The 18,075-nt window shown below is 52.2% G+C and overlaps 1 protein-coding gene across 1 annotated transcript; it reads left to right on the top strand.

Annotated features, from left to right (window-relative positions):
• Positions 1-2,983: 2,983 nt before the first annotated feature.
• On the top strand, positions 2,984-17,462 carry MAP1S (microtubule associated protein 1S). Its single transcript, XM_074204865.1, has 7 exons — positions 2,984-3,193; positions 7,464-7,565; positions 11,080-11,162; positions 11,259-11,399; positions 12,182-14,888; positions 15,511-15,746; positions 16,982-17,462. Exons 1-7 carry the CDS (start codon positions 3,010-3,012, stop codon positions 17,135-17,137), a joined length of 3,609 nt encoding a protein of 1,202 aa, XP_074060966.1. The 5' UTR covers positions 2,984-3,009; the 3' UTR covers positions 17,138-17,462.
• Positions 17,463-18,075: the final 613 nt, after the last annotated feature.

Below are 18,075 nucleotides of genomic sequence, written 5' to 3'. Positions count from 1 at the left end.
GTTGAGGAGGTCTAACATGTCACTGAGTTAGGGGAAGGTCTACCCCAAACAAAATGCCTTCCCTTGTTAGAAGCGGCAGATGAGAACAATTTTTTCAAATGATCCATAAAAGAGGTGGAAACAGTTGTTGTGGAGCCTTAGACCTTGGTTAGACATCCAAACTGTCAAGGAGTCTTCCACTGCTTCCCTGATCATGGCCAAGCTTGTCCTGACTTTTGTGTTGTCACTGGTCTCTGATGACTCTGGAAGAGAGAGGTTGATGACTATGAAACTGCCTCACTTAAATCGAATTCACTCCAAGTGAAGGTCAAACAACACAATCTTTCATTCCTATTAAAAATGATCTATTCATAAGACATTTCAAAGCAAACACCAGTAATGATAGTTAGCATTTCCCCAAAATAAAATGTTGTAAGATTTTATACAATAAGGAGATATATGGGAGCTAACAGAAAAATGATGAGGGGTTACTGAGGACAGTGATGGTAATAAGTCACTATCCTTTCCTTTGAGAGAAAAGGAAAGTTTCTTCAGTGAATGGTTAGGTCTGCCCAAGATTACAATGCTGGTCCCAAGAGAAGTGGGATCTGAATCCAGATCTTCCTTCAAATCAAGTTCCTTGTATGACTGGGATTCTTTAGGACCTCATTCCAAAGGCGTGTTTCTGATTCCAAGTCCATAGGCTTTCCCTCTAAAGCAACAATAACTGACATTTATAGAGACTTGTAAAGTTTGTGAAGTACTCTCCACACATTATCTCATCCTTCCTAGTCATATAGTAGGAAATCAGGGCCTCCCCAGAGCTGACATCTTGCCCTGCGCCACAGTTTGCCTCCAATGATTTCAGCTCTTGTTTTGTGATGCCTTACCTGGCCACCCTGTGTTGTATCCCTATTAGAATGAAAGTTTCATCTTGCATTTTCCCTACTCTCTGCTCCCCCCACCTCCTGCCCCAATCTCAGAGGAAAGATTGAAAGTATGTTTACTAAATCCAAATTAAATGTGGCAAGCAATCCCTTTACAATACCCAGGGAGGTAGGGGTTGCTATCATTTCCATTTTACAGGTGAGGAAACTAAGGCAGAGCAGAGGTTAAAGTGACATCCAGTGTCACCCAATTAGTAAAGCTGAATATGAATTGAGTTCTTGACTCCAGACTAGATACTTTATCCACTGTGTCACCTCTGGAAAATTGAGGCTTACTTAAGATTTGAATGCAGAACTTTTCTGACTTCAAATTCAATTTACTTTCTAACATTCAGTTATTACCAAACTCCTTTCTGACTCTAAATCCTATGACATTTTACTTCTCCAAAACTCCCTGAAATTATTTTCCCCCAAAATAGTTGTGAAGATTTTTCATAATCAACAATCAATCAATCAGTAAACACTTATTCAGTTCTTACTGGTACTATATATACCAAAAGAGGCAAAAGATAGTCCCTGCCCTCATGGAATGGGAGCAAGTATAAATATTTTATTAACTAATAAATAGTTCATATATATATATATATGTGTATACACACACACACACACACACACACACACATAAAGCATAAATAGGCAGGCAGCATGGGTTAGACTGTAGAGAAACTGTCCTAGAGAGTCAGCACGTAACCTTTGAAACATACTGGCTGTGTGACCCTGGGTAAGTCATTTAACCTCTCTGGGTACCCAGTGACTAAAACCATGAATTGCAGAGCAGTAGCCTATTAGAAATGGAAGAGAGAGTTTCTTTACCAGTAATACCATAGATCTGGTTCAATATAACATAATATTTCATGATTTATGACTCTGGGTCCAGCACTGTACCCACTAACAAAAAGCATTTATTAAGCACCTACTCTATACCAGGTACTGGGGATAAAGAGAAAGGAATATAATGTAATATAATATGATAGGCTATAATACAATCAATAAAATGTAAAATAACATCGTGTAACATACAATAATACAAATTATAATAACAGCATAATTTAATGTGGTATGATATAGCATCATGTAGAATATATTCTGTTATGATATGTGACATGATTAATATAATGTAATAGTGTAATGCAACATCATGCAGCATATAATATATAATGTTATGATATAACAGCATAAGGCTATATATAATTTTTTGTTGTTTAAGTGAAACATCAGTTTCTTTTCTTTTTTTATTAAACATTTTATTTATTTTGAGTTTACAATTTTCCTCCTAATCTTACTTCCCTCCCCCCACCTCCACAGAGAGCAATTTGCCAGTCTTTACATTGTTTCCATGGTGTGCATTGATCCAAATTGAGTGTGATGAGAGAGAAATCATATATGACATAATTAATGGGATAAAATATATAATAATCTAACAGCACATGATATAATGAATAGGATGTAATGTAGCATCATGTACTAATGCTCGTATAGCAGCATTCTAGATGATCTCCTATATTATGCTATCATATAATGTAACAGAATACACTATTATGTAATGTAAAAGATCCGGCAATATGGCTAGCCTTTAGAAAGTTCTCTCACGCTGGCAAGGCACCTGACAAATGCCGCCTCATGGAAGCCATGCTATAACAGAGCGGCATGCTGGAATGTGCCGGGAGGTAAGAAATAATTGCGCCCCTCTGGATCCACAGAACCGTAACACAGCTATAGTGCTTAGGAGACAAAGGCCCGCGGGAAGGGGGTGCAGGGAGGCGAGCCTGGCCCACCGGGCCCAGCCTGACTCGCCCGGAGGAAGGGCCTGGCCCCGCCCTTGCTCAGGTCCCGGGGGAGCCCACCAATCGCTCCAGCTCTCTCCCCCCAGCCCCTTCGTCGCCCGCCCAGAGGCCCCTTTAAGGAAGGGGCGGGGCCTGCCGCTTTCGCCAGCCCCGCCGCGCCGCTGGTTGGCTGCCAATGACGTCACTGGGCGGGGCGGCCCGGGGCCGGGGGGAGCGCTTAGGGCGGGCTCGGACCGGCGGGAGGGGGCGGGGGGCCGGAGAGCGCGTCTGCTCGGGACGTCACGGCCCCGGGGCTGAAGATGGCGGCGGCGGCGGTGGCGGGGCCGGCGGTCCCGGAGCGGCTGCAGCCCCAGGCCCAGCCCGAGCCCCAGCCCCAGGCCCCGCTCCCGGCGGACGGCAGCCGCTGCTCTCTGCTGGTCATCGTGGGCGGCGAGTGCGCCCGGCCGGGGCTGCTGCGCCCGGTGCTGGCCCAGCTGGAGAGAGGTGAGCCCGGCCCAGGTCGGCCAGGCTGCGCCCGTCGGGCAGCCCTCGCCGGGGGTGCGCTCCGAGACCCTCCTCCCGGGGGGCACGCGCCCGGAGCCCCCCCTCGGGACGGGGGGGAATGCGCTTGGAGACCCCCGGGGGGGCACGGTCGGAAACCCCCCTCGTGGGGGCGGGGTCAGCGTGGAGGCCCCCTCCCCGGGCGGGGTGCGCCTGCCCTTGGAGACCCTCCTGGGGGGAGGGGGAGAGGCACTTGGAGACCCTCCTGGGGGGGCACGTTCGGAAACCCCCCTTCATGGGAGGCCCAGTTCGGGGACCCCCTTTTTGGGTGGGGTGCGCTTGGATATTCTTTGGTGGCGTTGCGTTTGGAGATCCTTCTGGGGGATGGCCTTCTTGGGCACCCTCGGAGAGAGGTCCCCCTGTGGGGGTGCGCTTGGAGATCCTCCCCCCAGCCTCGTGGACTTGCTTGGAGACCCGGGGGCGGGGCGCGTGGGGGTGTGCCTGAGATCACCGGGGGCACTCCCTGGCCTCGGGAGGCTGGCCCCGGGGGGCCCCCTAGGCCACGCCGGGCTGGGCCCAACTGGGCCAGGTTGGGCTGGGCCGGGCCCGGCTTTTCCCGAGCTCCTCCAAGCCAGCCTGGGCAGCCCTGGGCGGAAGGAGGCCGTAGTTCCGTTATTTGGGAGGGGCGGGAAAGCCGGGTCTAGGCCCCCGGGGGCCTCAGTTTCCCTTCTCCGCTCCGCCCTTCTCTCTCCTGGAGAGCAGAGGCGGCTTCTTGCCTTTTTCTATTCCCGAGGGTTCCCACCATGCCTGGCCTAGAACAGGTGCTTACAAGTTGCCGTTAGTGCATAGAACGTTGCATTGCATCCCAGTCCCGTGGCTCCAGAGCCAGGCTTATTAATAAAGGCCCCAAGCCCATCCTCCCTCTCATGGAGAGATCAACCAGGCGGGGATTCATTCAGATCCTTGGGAGCTGGGCCATTGAGGGCGGTGGAGTACGGCCATGGAGGCCACCTCCCTCATTTTGCAGAAGAGAGCCCCCATCTTGTGCCCATCAGAACTGCGTCAGAACTTGTTCATCTGTAGAATGGGCCTGGGTCTGCCCTGACCTGGTGGGTCTAGTCTCTGCTATCAGACTTGGGGAATCGCCCCTGGCTGACCTCCTTCCTAGAGCAGAGGAAAGAATGAAAAGGTGCTTGTCTCCTCAGCTGAGGAGCACCACAGGAGTATTGTTTTATGGAAGGTGGTATTTATGCCCTCCCCTGATTTTAGTAGGGAGAAGAGTTCCCTGGCCCTGACCCTCCACAAGTAAGGTAATACCTGGAAAGGTTTTAGTATGGTGTCAGACACTCAGATGTTTAGTAAAAGATAAAATTAATCAATAGATCGTAGAAAAAGGAAGAGGGGGGAAAAAAAGTCCTGCCAACCTCAGAGAGACCTGGGGTGGGCACTGCTGTAGGGTGGCAGGGAAGCTGCACTGAGGCACAGTGAAAACCACACCTGAAAATCCATTCCCTGAGGCTCCCCACAGTACTAATTGCTGGGGTGGAGCTGGAGGGGGCCAGGCCCTGCCCTGCTCTACCCTGCCCTGCCTTGCCCTACCCTTTGGGGGGTTTGGCACAGCCTCGCTTCATGAGTCACAGTTGCAAGGTGGAAGACAGCTGTAGATGCCGCTTACCTGCTGCAGAATAGCAGTCCTGGAGGAGGCCTTAGAACCAATGTGGCTTATGCTAAGAGGGTCTTGGCAGTCTGTTTGCCAACGCCCCCAGTCTACTTCATGATGCCCTGATCTTTGAAGGCCTAGCCAACATTGTCTTTCATCTTTTTATAGCTTTAGTGTCCTTCCCAGTTCTTTGGATAAAAATAGAATCTTTAGAAATATTCATTGGATTAATTGGTTAAACCCAGAACGTCTGGGCTGGGAGCATCCTTGCTCTGTAAACATTTAATTTGTGCTTTTTGTATCCTGGATACCATCTTGGATTTGGTACTGCATGAGTGGAGAAAGTCCTTGCTCTCAAGGATCGTACACTCTAATGAGTAAGAGAAGTATCTGTTCATAAAATCTTTAGCCAGAATAGATGAAGGTATACTTAGGTTTCTGAAAGAATGTTAGATGGGGTGGCTAGGTGGTACAGTGGATAGAACACCGGCCCTGGAGTCAGGAGTACCTGAGTTCAAATCTGGCCTCAGATAATTACCTAGCTCTGTGTGGCCTTGGGCAAACCACTTAACCCCATTGCCTTGCGAAAACTTTAAAAAAGAAAAAGAATGTCAGAGCTGAGAGGGCCCTTAGAATCCAGAAGGTCAAACCTGGGAGGCCCCTTAGAACACACACACACACTATCAGAGATTTAGAACACAAAATGTCAGACCTGGGAAGGCCTTTAGAACATAGAATGTTAGAGCTGGGAGGGCCCTTAGAGCCCAGAAGGTCAGAGTTGGGGGGGGGGCCCTCAGAACACAAAATGGGAAGGTCCTTAGAACATAGGATGTTAGAGCCCATAGATCCCTACAACACAGAAGGGACTTTAGTATCTAGAATGTCATAATTGGGAGGACCCTGATAATGCAGAATGCTAAAGATGAGATAATCCTTAGAATCCAGAATGCCAAAGCCGAGAGGGCCTTTAGAACACAGGAAGACCCTTGAAACACAGAATGTGAATTCTGGGAAGGGCATGAACATATAGAATGTTTCATAGAGAACTGATCCCTTTGTCCTCCTTTCTGTTTCCTATGGGTGGGATCCCAGGACAGTGGTCTCCCTCCAGTCTATACTTTTCGGGTATCTCCACATGTTTGGTAGGGGGAGGAAATGAAACAATTGTATGTTTCCAGCGCAGCATCAGCAGAACCCCTGCTTCCTGTGGATGGATCCAAAGCCAGAAGCCTAGGGATATAGGCTATTAGGATAGACCTTCATCAGCGATTCAGAGGGTTGGGAAGTGTGGGCAGGAAGCTTTCCCTTTGCGCCCCCCCCCCCCCCAGAATTATCATCACAGGATAAGCTATCGGTTTTTGTCTCCATACCTGATGATGTAACTCTGAGCAGGGTCCTTCTTTCTGGATCTCAGCTTCTCTTCCTGTCATGTGAGATCACATTCACTGGATTGCTCCCTGCTCTGACATGCACTATTTTGTTTTTAATTATAGTTTTACTGATATCTTTGATTTTTCTGTCTCTTAACTTTCCCAGCGTATTCCACTACTCCATCCTGTCTTTCTAAAGTTGGTTGGGGGGTGAAGGGTTAACAACAATTTAACAAAAGTAACCAACTGATAGAACAGGGCAGGCCTTATCTGCAGGATTCCACACCCCAAGACCACCCCTGCAAAAAAAAAAAGGGAGGTGCCTTCTCCTATCTCTCCTTTGAGGCCGAGCTTGGCTTTATCATTTCTCAGCATTCATTTTTCAAAAGTTTTGTTCTTTCCATTTTCATTGTTGTAGTTACTGTGTATCCTAGTTGTCCAACTCCAATTGCTTGCATGCTCTGAATTCTTCATGTTCGTCATTTTTATAGCACATTAATATTCTATCTCATTCATATACAGCAGTTGGAGTAGCCATTCCCCAAGGAATGAGCATCTACTTTGTTTCTCTCCTCCTACCAAAAAAAAGGAAGGGAGGTGCTATAACTGTTTTGTTGTGTCTGGCACCTTTCTTGGAATACATGTATGGGTCTAACAGTGGAATACCTGGGTCAAAGACTAGGGATACTTTTTTTTAGGTCTTTTTTTTTTTTTTGCAAGGCAATGGGGTTAAGTGGCTTGCCCAAGGCCACACAGTTAGGTAATAAGTGTCTGAGGCCGGATTTGAACTCGGGGTTTTCCTGACTCCAGGGCTGGTGCGCTATTCACTGTGCCACCTAGCTGCCTCTAGGGATACTTTCTTAGTGTGACTTTCTTTGAATAATTATAAATTGCTTTCCAAGATGGTGGGACTAATTCACATCTCCATCAGCAGTCATAAATATGTTCGCCTGCCCCTCTATGATTTAAGGGACCCTTCCAAGCTCTGATATTCTTTGTCCTACGGCATATACTTTCCCACGTCAGGTCTCATAGTCTCCCTTTGAGAACTCTCTCAGCAACTTGGCCAAGATTTGAGGGTGTCTTGCAAGGCAAAAGGGAAAAGATGTATTAGGATAGGAAGAGAATAGAATTCATCTTTCTGTGAGACTTATATAGGAGACTCCTCCAAAGTAGCCTCTTAGAGATGCTAAAGAGGGCATTCCCTGAGGAGGGCCATAGTAACATTCTCTCTCCTCAATAGGGATCCGTTCTTGGGATGTGGACCCAACAGTTTGTAACCTGGATGAACAGCTGAAAATATTTGTCTCCCGTCACTCAGCTACGTTCTCCAGCATTGTGAAAGGTAAGGGGCTGGAGGGTGTATGTGTGTCTGTGTGTGTGTGTGTGTGTGTGTGGGTGGGTGGGTGTCAGGGGTCATGAGCTCTAACTTCCCTTCTTTCCTTTTTGGGTTTCTTGCCTTACCCTTCTCCTGTGCTTGGCTGTAAATTTGTCAGCCTCCACTCTTGGTTCCGATGGAGGGGAGAATCCATACGACACATTTACTTCTGAGCACCACATTTTAGGGAGGAGATGATGCCAAAGAGGACAGCTAGGATGCCGAGGGCTTCCAGTAGAGGCTGTTTGACAATTAGCTGGAAGAACTGGAAGTGTTCAGCTCAGGGGGCTGAAGGGCAGGCTCTGGGGGGAACATGACAACTGTCTTCAGGTATCTGATCATCTGTCCTGGGGAGGAAGACTTTGGTGAAATATTTAGGAGGATCTGATAAGGAAAGAAACAGAGGAAAAGAAAGGGAAAGGCCTTTGGCAAGACCACACAGGCAGAAGTACCTGAGTTGGGGTAACAAGTCCTTGTGAATCATTTTAGTTATTCGGGTCAGGATGATGTCAGATAGAGTGTGCCCTGGGGCTGGGCAGACAGATGGAGCTGGGGACCTGGACAGTAATTTCCCTAAAAATGAAAAAACTGGATGGGGTAGTTGACATTTTCAAGGTGGGGGCAATGGGAAAAACAACAGCAACACTACAAAAGACCAGAATTTGAGTCCATTCTGTCATCCTCCCTGAGCCTCAATTTCCTTATCTGTAAATTGGGAATGCTACCTGACCTTTGCATGGTATTTTAATATTTACAGAGTGCTTTGCACTTAGCTTCTCATTCAAGCGTAAGGATCCTGCTTTGACTTAGGTGCTTGTGGGTTTTAGTAGCTTCACATTTTCTAGGTGAATGTCCAAGAAACCCAGAGTCACACTGCTAGGAAGTAGTAGAAGCAGGATAGGAACTCCAAACCCAGGTCTCCCTCTCCATTACCTGACTTCATGTATATCTATGAACAACTGGCAAACCTCCATATTTAGTATATGTATATTTCATATTTAGATATTAAAAATATGTGTTAATAACATTGTGGAAGGCCATAGAATTGAAAGTGGAGAGTTAACACAGCCTGAAACCACTGAGATCTAGTGGTGGGCTTTGAGGACTCATAGCCTCCCTGAACCCCCACAGCTATAGCAGCAGCACACCCCTGAGGTGAGACAATGAAAATGGAGGCAGATCCCAGCTCTGCTCCTTAGGATCCAGCATCTGAGCCTTCTTGAGTTTTCTTGAGTTCTCAGCTCTGGGCAGTCTCTTTCTGACTGTCCCCCACTGACCGGAACCCTCCCTATCCTCTCCTCTGACCACTGATCCTCCCTGGCTTCCTTTAAGTCCCAGCTAAAATTCCTCCTCCCACAGGGAATCTTTCTGAACCATCTTCTTTCCAGTGCCTTCTTCTGTGATTTGAACCCAGGTACTCCTGACTCCAGGGCTGCTACTTTATCCACTACGCCACCTAGCCACCCCCCCTTCTTCTGTGATTGATCTCCTACTTGAGCTGGCTGCAACTTGCTTTGTTCACGTTTGCTTGATATCTCCCCCTCATTTGATTGTAAGCTCCTGGAGGGCTGGGGCTGTCTTTTATGGATTCTTGTAACCTCAGCATCAGTATAATGTTTGACACATTATCAATTTCCTGTTGTTTTTTAAATGTATCTATTGTGGGCATGATTGGGAAGTGAGATGGTGCAGTGGATAGAGCCTTGGAGTCAGGAGGACAAGAGTTCAAATCCAGCTTCAGACACTTCATACTCATTAGCTGTGTGACCTTGGACAAGTCACTTAACCCTGATTGCCTCACATCCAGGGCTATCTCCAGTGGTCCAGATTCATATCTGGCTCCTGGATCAGATGATTTTGGAGGAGAAAGTGAGGCTGGTGACTTAGCACAGCTCCCCCTCACCTAAATTCAATTCATGTGCTTGTCATGGCTTCATCTCCCTTATGTCGTGGTCTTCTAGAACAAAGGACAAACATCATCTTTAAGGTTGTACCCTAATTAGAAGGTAATCTATCAGAGGATTTCTCAGCTTTTTGTATTCTCATCACAGGTACCAATAAATGCTTGTTCATTCATTGTTTCATCCCTGGGGGATCTTGGGGAGGTCAGTTGACTTCTCCTTCCTTTTCCTTGTGGGTAACATGAGGCAGACTTGACAAGCTTGGATCCTGTCTCTGGGCCACTGCTGGGAGCTACCAGAGAGGCACACAGAGGGGGAGGGAGATTGGAGGCAAGGTCACAAGAGACCTGAGGCCGAGCTGATGTCAGATCTTTTCTCCTGCGTTTCCTCTGACTTCCCTGTTAGCGCTCATGGCTGGGGCATATGGGGTGTCCCTTTGGTCTTCTCCCCAGGATAGCTCATCAGAATTTCTGCCCCTCAGAAGGCCCTGAGAGGCATCAAAAGTCAGCTAGCCTACAGGATGATGATGATGATGATGTCACCAAGTTTTCCAGGCCCAGGTATTGGTCCCTGCTTGGATGCCAGAGGAACTGAGAGCGCTAGATCCTGGGACCTGAAGGCTCTGTGGGCTGGCACTTAGCTCCCTTCCCTCCCCAGAGATCTGGAGTGGGTGGTAAAGGAGGGAGAAGAGTAGCTGCTGAGAGTCCCTGGAGTGTTTGCTGAGTGGGTGTCTGGCACAGACTTGGCCACGGGAGGGGCAGCAGAACCTGGCTTTTTGCCCCAGACCCTCAGGGACTAGACAGGGCCAGATCCTGAGCCAACCGACCAACAGACTGACCATGTGGGACTTTATTGTAGCGATTCCTCCCAATGAGGAGGCCCCCCAGGCCTTGATCGAGTGGCCAGGTAGAGGCAGAGAAAACAGGCCTGCCTTCCCTTTCCCAGTCAGTGGGAAGGAAATGTCGTGGCTTACATTGTCTTGTCGAATGCTAGCTTCCTGTCCTGATTCTGCTGGCCAGCTGGCTGGGGGATGAATCTAGCTTCAGTTTGAGGTGATGATGGGGGAGGGGAGAGAGATGATGGACCTATCTCCCACCCCTCCTCCTCTTCCTTCCAAGGGTTTGAGTTCCACCCTTCATCTAGCTAGGCACAAGTCACAGACATTCTGTGCTCTAAGAGTCCTCCCAGCCCTAGTATCCTGTGTTCTAAGGGTCCTCCCAGCTCTGCCATCCTGGGTTCTAAGGGTCCTCCCAGCTCTACCATCCTGGGTTCTGAGGGTCCTCCCAGCTCTGCCATCCTGGGTTCTAAGGGTCCTCCCAGCTCTGCCATCCTGGGTTCTAATTGTCCTCCTAGCTCTGCCATCCTGGGTTCTCAGGGCCCTCCCAGCCCTGACAACCTGTCCTCTAAGGACCCTCCCAGCTCTGACAACCTGTAGTCTAAGGATTCTCCCAGCTCTGACTTCCTATTATCTAGGGGTCTTTCCAGCTCTGACATCTTGTGTTCTAAGGGCCCTCCCAGCTCTGACTTTCTCTGTTCTAAGTGCCTTCCCAGCTCTGATATTCTCTCTTTTATGATTCCAGGTCAAAGGAGCCTCTACCACCGAGGAGAAGAACTAGAAACTCTGGTGTTGCTAAACCCCTCTGACAAGTCCCTGGTTGATGAGGTGGGCATTGGGGTGAGGGACATGATGGATGGGTGGGGGCTCTACTGGGTACATGCTGACATGTTTTCCCTCCCTTCCCGTGCTGACCCTGCCCAGCTCCGTAACCTGCTCCTGGAGCCTTCGTATCATAAGCTGCTGGTCCTAGCTGGCCCCTACGTGGAAGAGACAGGGGAGCTCCTGCTGCAGACAGGGGGCTTCTCTCCCCGGCACTTCTTCCAGATTCTGACTGATAAAGAGGTGAGCTGGACTTGGCCATAGGCAAGGGGGAAGTGGAAGGAGGAGAAGGCTTCCTGACCTCTCTGCTCTTCCTTCTCCTCATCATCCTCCTCCCTATTAGTTCTGAGCAGGAGTTGCTGCCAAGGGTCTGCTGGAGGACAAAACTCTCCCCATCCCCAAGGGGGCATTGATCCCTTTCCAGGGCTTCTCCAAGAGGTCCTTGGTCTCCATGACTGGGGAAGAAGGGCAAGGGGCTGAAAGATGAATTAATTAGATAATCAGAAAAAATCTGCCAGATCAGAGTGGGGGGAGTTCATGGAAGGGGCTGGAATAAGGAAAGAGAGTAAAGAGGCAGGATCTCATGGGATTGGGGATCCTGGTCACTAGGGCCCTGCCTTAATCTCAGAGTCCTGGGTACCCAGAATCCTTCTTTGGAACAGTTAGGTCCTGGACTCTTCTGGCATGAGGGCATTCCCCAGCAATGGGTGGAGGTCCAGAGATGTTGGTGAGGCCGTAGAGGGGGCTCCATTTGTAGTAAGGAGACCTGGGTCCTGATGGGCCACTCGCTTCAATCTCTGACCTCCATAAAATGAGAGGAGTGGTCTCATATCATTAGGGTTTTATTAACGCTAAAGTACTCTGTCAGTAAGGGCTGTGGTCCTTCAGGGAAAGAGGGGCAGAGTCAGGATTTGAATCCAGGGTTCCTACCTTGTTCCAGATTCAGTAACAGTCTGGCAGAGTGTCTCAGCCTCTCTAGATGCTGACTGCTTGGGCCCAGCCTCATACCTGCCTCCTTCCCCCAGATTGAGGATCTCCGCAATGCTGCACCCTCTTCAGCCCTGCCCAGGCTCACCATCACCTGCCCTGACTTTGGGGAGTGGGCATACCCTGGGCTGGATGGGTCCGGTCTCCAGGACTATGTTCAGCTGCACCTGAATCCCCCTGGGTGCCGACCAGAATCAGAAGGACTTCGTGAGTTCCTGGAATATGTGGCCGAGTCCCTGGAGCCACCCTCACCCTTTGACCTCCTGGAACCTCCTGCAACTGCGGGATTTCTGAAGATCTCTCGGCCGTGCTGTTATGTCTTCCCTGGTGGGCTGGGCGATGCTGCCTTCTTTGCCGTCAATGGCTTCACCGTGCTTGTGAATGGCGGTTCAAGTGCCCGGTCCAGCTTTTGGAAGCTGGTGAGGCATCTGGACCGGGTGGATGCAGTGCTGGCAACCCGGGCTGACAGCCTGGCTGGCATCAACAGCCTGCTCCGGAGGAAGCTGGCAGAGCGGGATGAGGAGGCTGCTGGCGTGGCCTCGGGTGGCGGGCGAGGGAGTGAGGACTGGCTCCGCCACCTCATATCCCCTGACCTGGGTGTAGTGTTCCTCAACACTGGGGAGCGGCGCCCCGTGTGGGGGGAGGATGAGGCCGGCTTGGCTGTGGGCTACTTGGAGCGGCTGGGCATCCTGCCCACACCCCTGTGTCGTGGCCCAGTGCCCTCTGAGCCTGTAGTGTTGTTCCTGAAGATGGGAGTGGGCCGACTAGACATGTATGTGCTTCACCCTCCACGGGCCGGCACTGGCCGGGAGTCGGCCCCCCCGAGTCTGGCAGCATCAGCCTGTGCCCTACTGGTCTGGCACCCTGCCAGCCCCACAGAGAAGATTGTGCGAGTTCTGTTCCCTGGCTGCACTCCGCAGAGCCGGCTTCTTGAGGGACTGGCCAAGCTGCAGCATCTGACTTTTCTCCGACAGCCGGTGGTGACCCCACAGGACCTGGAGGCCCTGGGACCGGGGCCGGGGCGGGCAGAGAGCAAGGAAAGCCTGCGTTCTGTCTCCAGGAGCAGCCTGGCTGATGGGGTCCGCCCAGCTGATGGAGCCCGCCCATTGAGGGCAGAGAGGAAGGAGGTCAAGCCAGCAACTGTGAGAGAACGACCTCGGGGCCCTGCGGAGGAGGTTCCTAAGCTGGGCAAGGATCGGAGCCTCCCCTCTAAGAAAGAAGGGGCTCGTGGTGAGGCCCCAGCACGGAAGGAAGAGAAGAAGATCATCCGAAAAGAGGATGGACCCCCCAAGAGAGAGCCCAAGACAGAGGGGAAGCTCAAGGCTGACCCCCTCAAGAAGGACCCCAAAGTGGAAGACAAGAAAGCAGGGACTGCCAGGATTCCTGGCCGCCGGACATCTTCGATAGCCACAGAGCAACCTGTGCCCTCCCGATCTGGGAGCGTACGGAGGAGCAATGTCCAACCCACTCCCAAGGGTTCTGAAAAGAGCCATGCTCGGGCAACCCCAAAGGAACAAGGGGCCTCCAAGGTGGGCAGCTCCAAAAACAGGGACATTTGCAGGACTCCAGGCCCAGGAGGTGACTCTGCCCCAGAAGGGGAGAGCCTGTCCATCTTCCGTTGTAGTGAGGGCTGCCCCTCCTCAATCCCAGGCTCCCCATCCCCTCTGGCCAAGACACCCCCTGGGGAGCAGAGCCTTGAGCTGGGCCTGGGCTTGACCCCACCTTTGGAGGGTCTGATGAACCACATTGGGGATGCTGGTGAGGATGGAGGAGGTGGTGGCAGCTCAGAGGAGAAGACTCTGGAGCTGATGTCTCCTGCCAGTTCCGTGGCCCCCACTCCTTCCCCTGCTGGCCCCCGCAGGCCCCCTGAGGGTGCAGAGAGGCTGGCCCTGAGCCCTTTCCGGGAGGCAGGCCCAGATGTCTCACCCACAGTCACGACGCCCTCGCTACCAGCAGAGGTGGGTTCTCCGCACTCCACGGAGGTGGATGAGTCCTTGTCAGTCTCCTTCGAGCAGGTATTGCCCCCCTCTGGGGCAGCTAGTGATGTGGAACCAGGCAAGGTAGGGCTGAGCCTCCCCCTGAGGGCACCGACCATGCGGGCCCCACGCTCTGCCTCGCCCCATGATGTTGATCTCTGCCTGGTGTCCCCCTGTGAGTTTGAGCACCCCAAGTCAGCCCTGTCCCCTGGAGGTCCTCCCAGCCCCCGTGATATCTCCAATGATAGCAGTGCCCGCTCCCAAGAGCTGACCCGAGGGCACCCGGGAAGTGGAGGACTCCCAGAGGAGACCCCGCCCACCTCAGTGAGTGAGTCACTGCCCACCCTCTCGGACTCAGACCCCCCTCCCACAGCGGAAGACGGGCCCTCGCTGGCCCCAGACTCAGAGGAGGAGGACACAGAGAACTATGGCCCATCCCGGGATCCTCTGCCTGCCCCAATGAAAGATCCACCCCCACTGCCTGCCCAGCCAGGCATCTGCATGGTGGATCCCGAGACACTACCCCCCGAGCACCTCAAACGACGTGACACTGTGGGCCGGGCCCCTTCCCGTAAGGCTACCTCCCGGACGGGGCTGGGGCCTGCCAAGGCCATCCCTGGGTCAGGCCCGAAGGCCAAGGGTTCTCTTAGCAGTACCAGAAGTGAACCCACAGACAGGGGCCCCCGGCCGGGCATTGATGCCAAGGGAAGTGTGGCAGGTCGTGGTGTGGGGAGCGGTGTGGCCAAGCCAGGTCCCCGAGGTGGATCAGGTGAGTTCCTATTCTTTGAATTGGGGAGGAGGCTAGGATGAGAAAAAGCCCTCCCTGGAGGGGGATTCCCCTTTGATAACAGGGAGCGCTTGTTTCTGAAGCCACTGGGGAATCGGGATGGGGCAGGCTGTGGATGGGCCTAGGACACTCACCAGGACAGTCTGGGCACCATATGTCATAGCTGGGTTGGGTTGGGCCAGCCTGGGAACTGTGGCTGACCACAAGAGGCCTTTGGAGCTAGACCTGGACCAAAGACTGGTAGAAGAAAAGTCCCAGAGGTGCTGAGAGGCTAGATGGGCAGGAACCACCATTGCTCAAAGAGAGTTGGGGGGGGGGGCAAGAAATAAAGGGAGCTTCCAAAAGCAGAGACCCATTCCCCCTGAACCTTGTGACCTGATCCGCGGCCTACCACTGCGGGTCTGGTTCAGTCAGCTTGGGGTTGTACCCTACACAGTCTGGAACCCAGGTTCTTCTGTTGATAGTTAGTCCCCCACTGCCTACGAGACTCCCACCCAGCTTGTCTCGGCCTTCTCACCCTGGGGAAAGTTGGGATCCCTGAGTGGATGAGATCAGGGAGTGACCAACGAGTCAAGGTCCTGATGGGATGGTTCTTTCTCTGCAGGGTCAATTCCAGGCCGGGCAGGCAGTTGTAGCGTCCCTCCAGGACCCCCCATCTACCTCGACCTGGCTTACCTGCCTGGGGGAGTCAGTGCCCGCTCTGTAGATGAGGAATTTTTCCGAAGAGTTCGAGCCCTCTGCTATGTCATCAGTGGTCATGACCAGGGCAAGGAGGAGGCCATGAGGGGCATCTTGGATGCGCTGCTCGCTGGGAAAGAGTGCTGGGAGGCAGACCTCCAGGTGGGCATGGGAAAACTTTTTAGGACTCATCTCAGCCTCGGGGATTAAAGGGGGAAGGCAGGGATTCCAAGCAAGAAAGAGCCCTAGTCCTGTACTGGGGTGCTTCTGGGCCGGTGGTGGTGATGACAGTGATAACTCACATTTACATTAAAACCCAAGGGAGTGAGCAGCTAGGTGGTGCAGTGGATAGAGCACCGGCCCTGGAGTCTGGAGTACCCGGGTTCAAATCTGCTTTCAGATACTTAATAATGACCTAGTTGTGTGCCCTTGGGCAAGCCACTCAACCCCATTGCCTTGTGAAAAAAAACCCCAAAACCAAAACCAAGGGAGGAGTTCCTCACCTGGATCCCCAAACTGTGTGTATGCCTCTTTGCAAATATGTATATTTGCCTAGGCCACACATGTGTGTACATAGCTATAGATTTCTTTTTTTTTGCAAGACAAACGGGGTTAAGTGGCTTGCCCAAGGCCACACAGCTAGGTCATTATTAAGTGTCTGAGGCCAGATTTGAACCCGGGTACCCCTGACTCCAGGGCCGGTGCTCTATCCACTGCACCACCTAGCCGCTCCTATAGCTATAGATTTCCTCTGAAGTTGTATTTTATTTTCTTCTGCAATTGCTCATGGTCAAGATTGCAAGAATGGGGACCCAAAAAGCTTGAAACTTTGGGCTTCGATGTTCCCTCTGCTCTCTTTTTGCTCTGAAATCTGCAGCTTAGAATTCTGGGCCTGGGCTCTCCTACCCAGTTCCCTCCAGATTTGTGTTTGTAAAAGTAGCTCAAGAGAGAGTGGGTGTGTGTGAATCTGCAGAACTTACTGCTTTGGGGATTGGAGGGGGCAGGGCAAGCAGGCAGGCTTCCAGGAGGAGGACTTGGGGTACAGGTGCCAGAACTGGCAAAAGACCCACAGAGGCCCGGAGGAGCTTGAGATGTATTCACATGAGACCTTCCACACTAGGATTTCAGCCTGAGTCTCTGGTTGGAAAAGTGATAAGAGAAGTTTGGGAAATATTTAGAAGCCTAAGTAAGATGGGGAGAGATGGACCCAAGCCATGAAGAGGGAAGGTTCGGTTGCCTGGGGCCAACCAGAGTATGGAAATGGGAGCGGGTGGAGGCTCTGACCTCCCTCCCCTGGTTCAGGGGGTCTCTGCCACATCGAGCGAGCATCTGTTCTTTGCCCCTGCTCTGCCAGTGCTCTCGGGGGCATGCCCCTCACTCCCTCTCTCTGTCTCCAGGTGACCCTCATTCCCACGTTTGACTCCCTGGCCATGCACGAGTGGTACCAGGAGACTCATGGACGGCAGCAGGACCTCGGCATCACGGTGCTAGGCAGCAACAGCACCGTGGCCATGCAGGATGAGACTTTCCCTGCCTGCAAGGTGGAGTTCTAGCCCTTCCCCGGCCATTCTCGGGTGTGCTTGTGGGAATGGGCACACCCGGGTAACTCATGCGTTCTGACACACTCGCGTGCAGCCACACACTCACATACGCACACACACAATGGGGCACCACTGAGCCTCCATCTGGAGGCAGAATTCCCCCTGCCACCTCCCTGTGGTAGGCCCAAGCAGTGGAACCTGGCTCCCAGGGTCAGGAGGGGCTCCCCCCATCCCCCCATCCTGCTCCCCCTCATCCCTTTCCCCTGCTCCCTGTCTGTCTGCCCAACTTCACTGACACACAGCATTAAAAGGAGCCTCACTTCCTGCTCCACCCTCAGCCTGGCCTGGCTCCTTTCTTGGGGTGGTAAAGAGGTGGGGCCCTGAGGGGCGAAGGCCAGGTCTAGGGACTGGGCTTTGTGCAGAGGAGAGACTAGGTTAGAGCCAGGAAGAAATGAGAACGTGGAATGTTAGAGCTGGGAGGACCCTTAGAACACAGGATGACAGAGCTGGGGGGGCCCTTAAAACCCAGAGTGTCAGAGCTGGGAGTGTCCTTAGAACCCAGGGTGTCAGGGTTGGGACGGTCCTTAGAACCCAGGATATCAGAGCTGGGAGGACCCGTGAGGACACAGGATGGCAGAGCTGGGAGGATCCTTAGGACCCAGGATGTCAGAGCTGGGAGGGTCCTTAGAACCCAGGATGGCAGAGCTGGGAGGATCCTTAGGACCCAGGATGGCAGAGCTGGGAGGGTCCTTAGAACCCAGGATGTCAGATCTGGGAGGACCCTTAGGACCCAGGATGTCAGAGCTGGGAGGGTCCTTAGAACCCAGAATATCAGGGTTGGGAGGGTCCTTAGAACCCAGGATGGTAGAGCTGGGAGGACCCTTAGGACACAGGATGGCAGGGCTTGAGGGTCCTTAGAACACAATGGGGAAGAAATGGGAGAGCTTTTA

Source organism: Macrotis lagotis, chromosome X (assembly GCF_037893015.1).
Source record: "Macrotis lagotis isolate mMagLag1 chromosome X, bilby.v1.9.chrom.fasta, whole genome shotgun sequence".
Taxonomy (NCBI): domain Eukaryota; kingdom Metazoa; phylum Chordata; class Mammalia; order Peramelemorphia; family Peramelidae; genus Macrotis; species Macrotis lagotis.
Note: the sequence above shows the minus strand (reverse complement) of the source record. Positions and strands in the feature narration are given on the sequence as shown.

Coding starts and splice junctions, on each gene's coding strand:
- MAP1S (XM_074204865.1), top strand. CDS start 3,010: ATGGCGGCGGCGGCGGTGGCGGGGCCGGCGGTCCCGGAGCGGCTGCAG. Junction 11,163..11,258: donor ACAAGTCCCTGGTTGATGAG/GTGGGCATTGGG, acceptor GACCCTGCCCAG/CTCCGTAACCTGCTCCTGGA. Junction 11,400..12,181: donor AGATTCTGACTGATAAAGAG/GTGAGCTGGACT, acceptor TCCTTCCCCCAG/ATTGAGGATCTCCGCAATGC.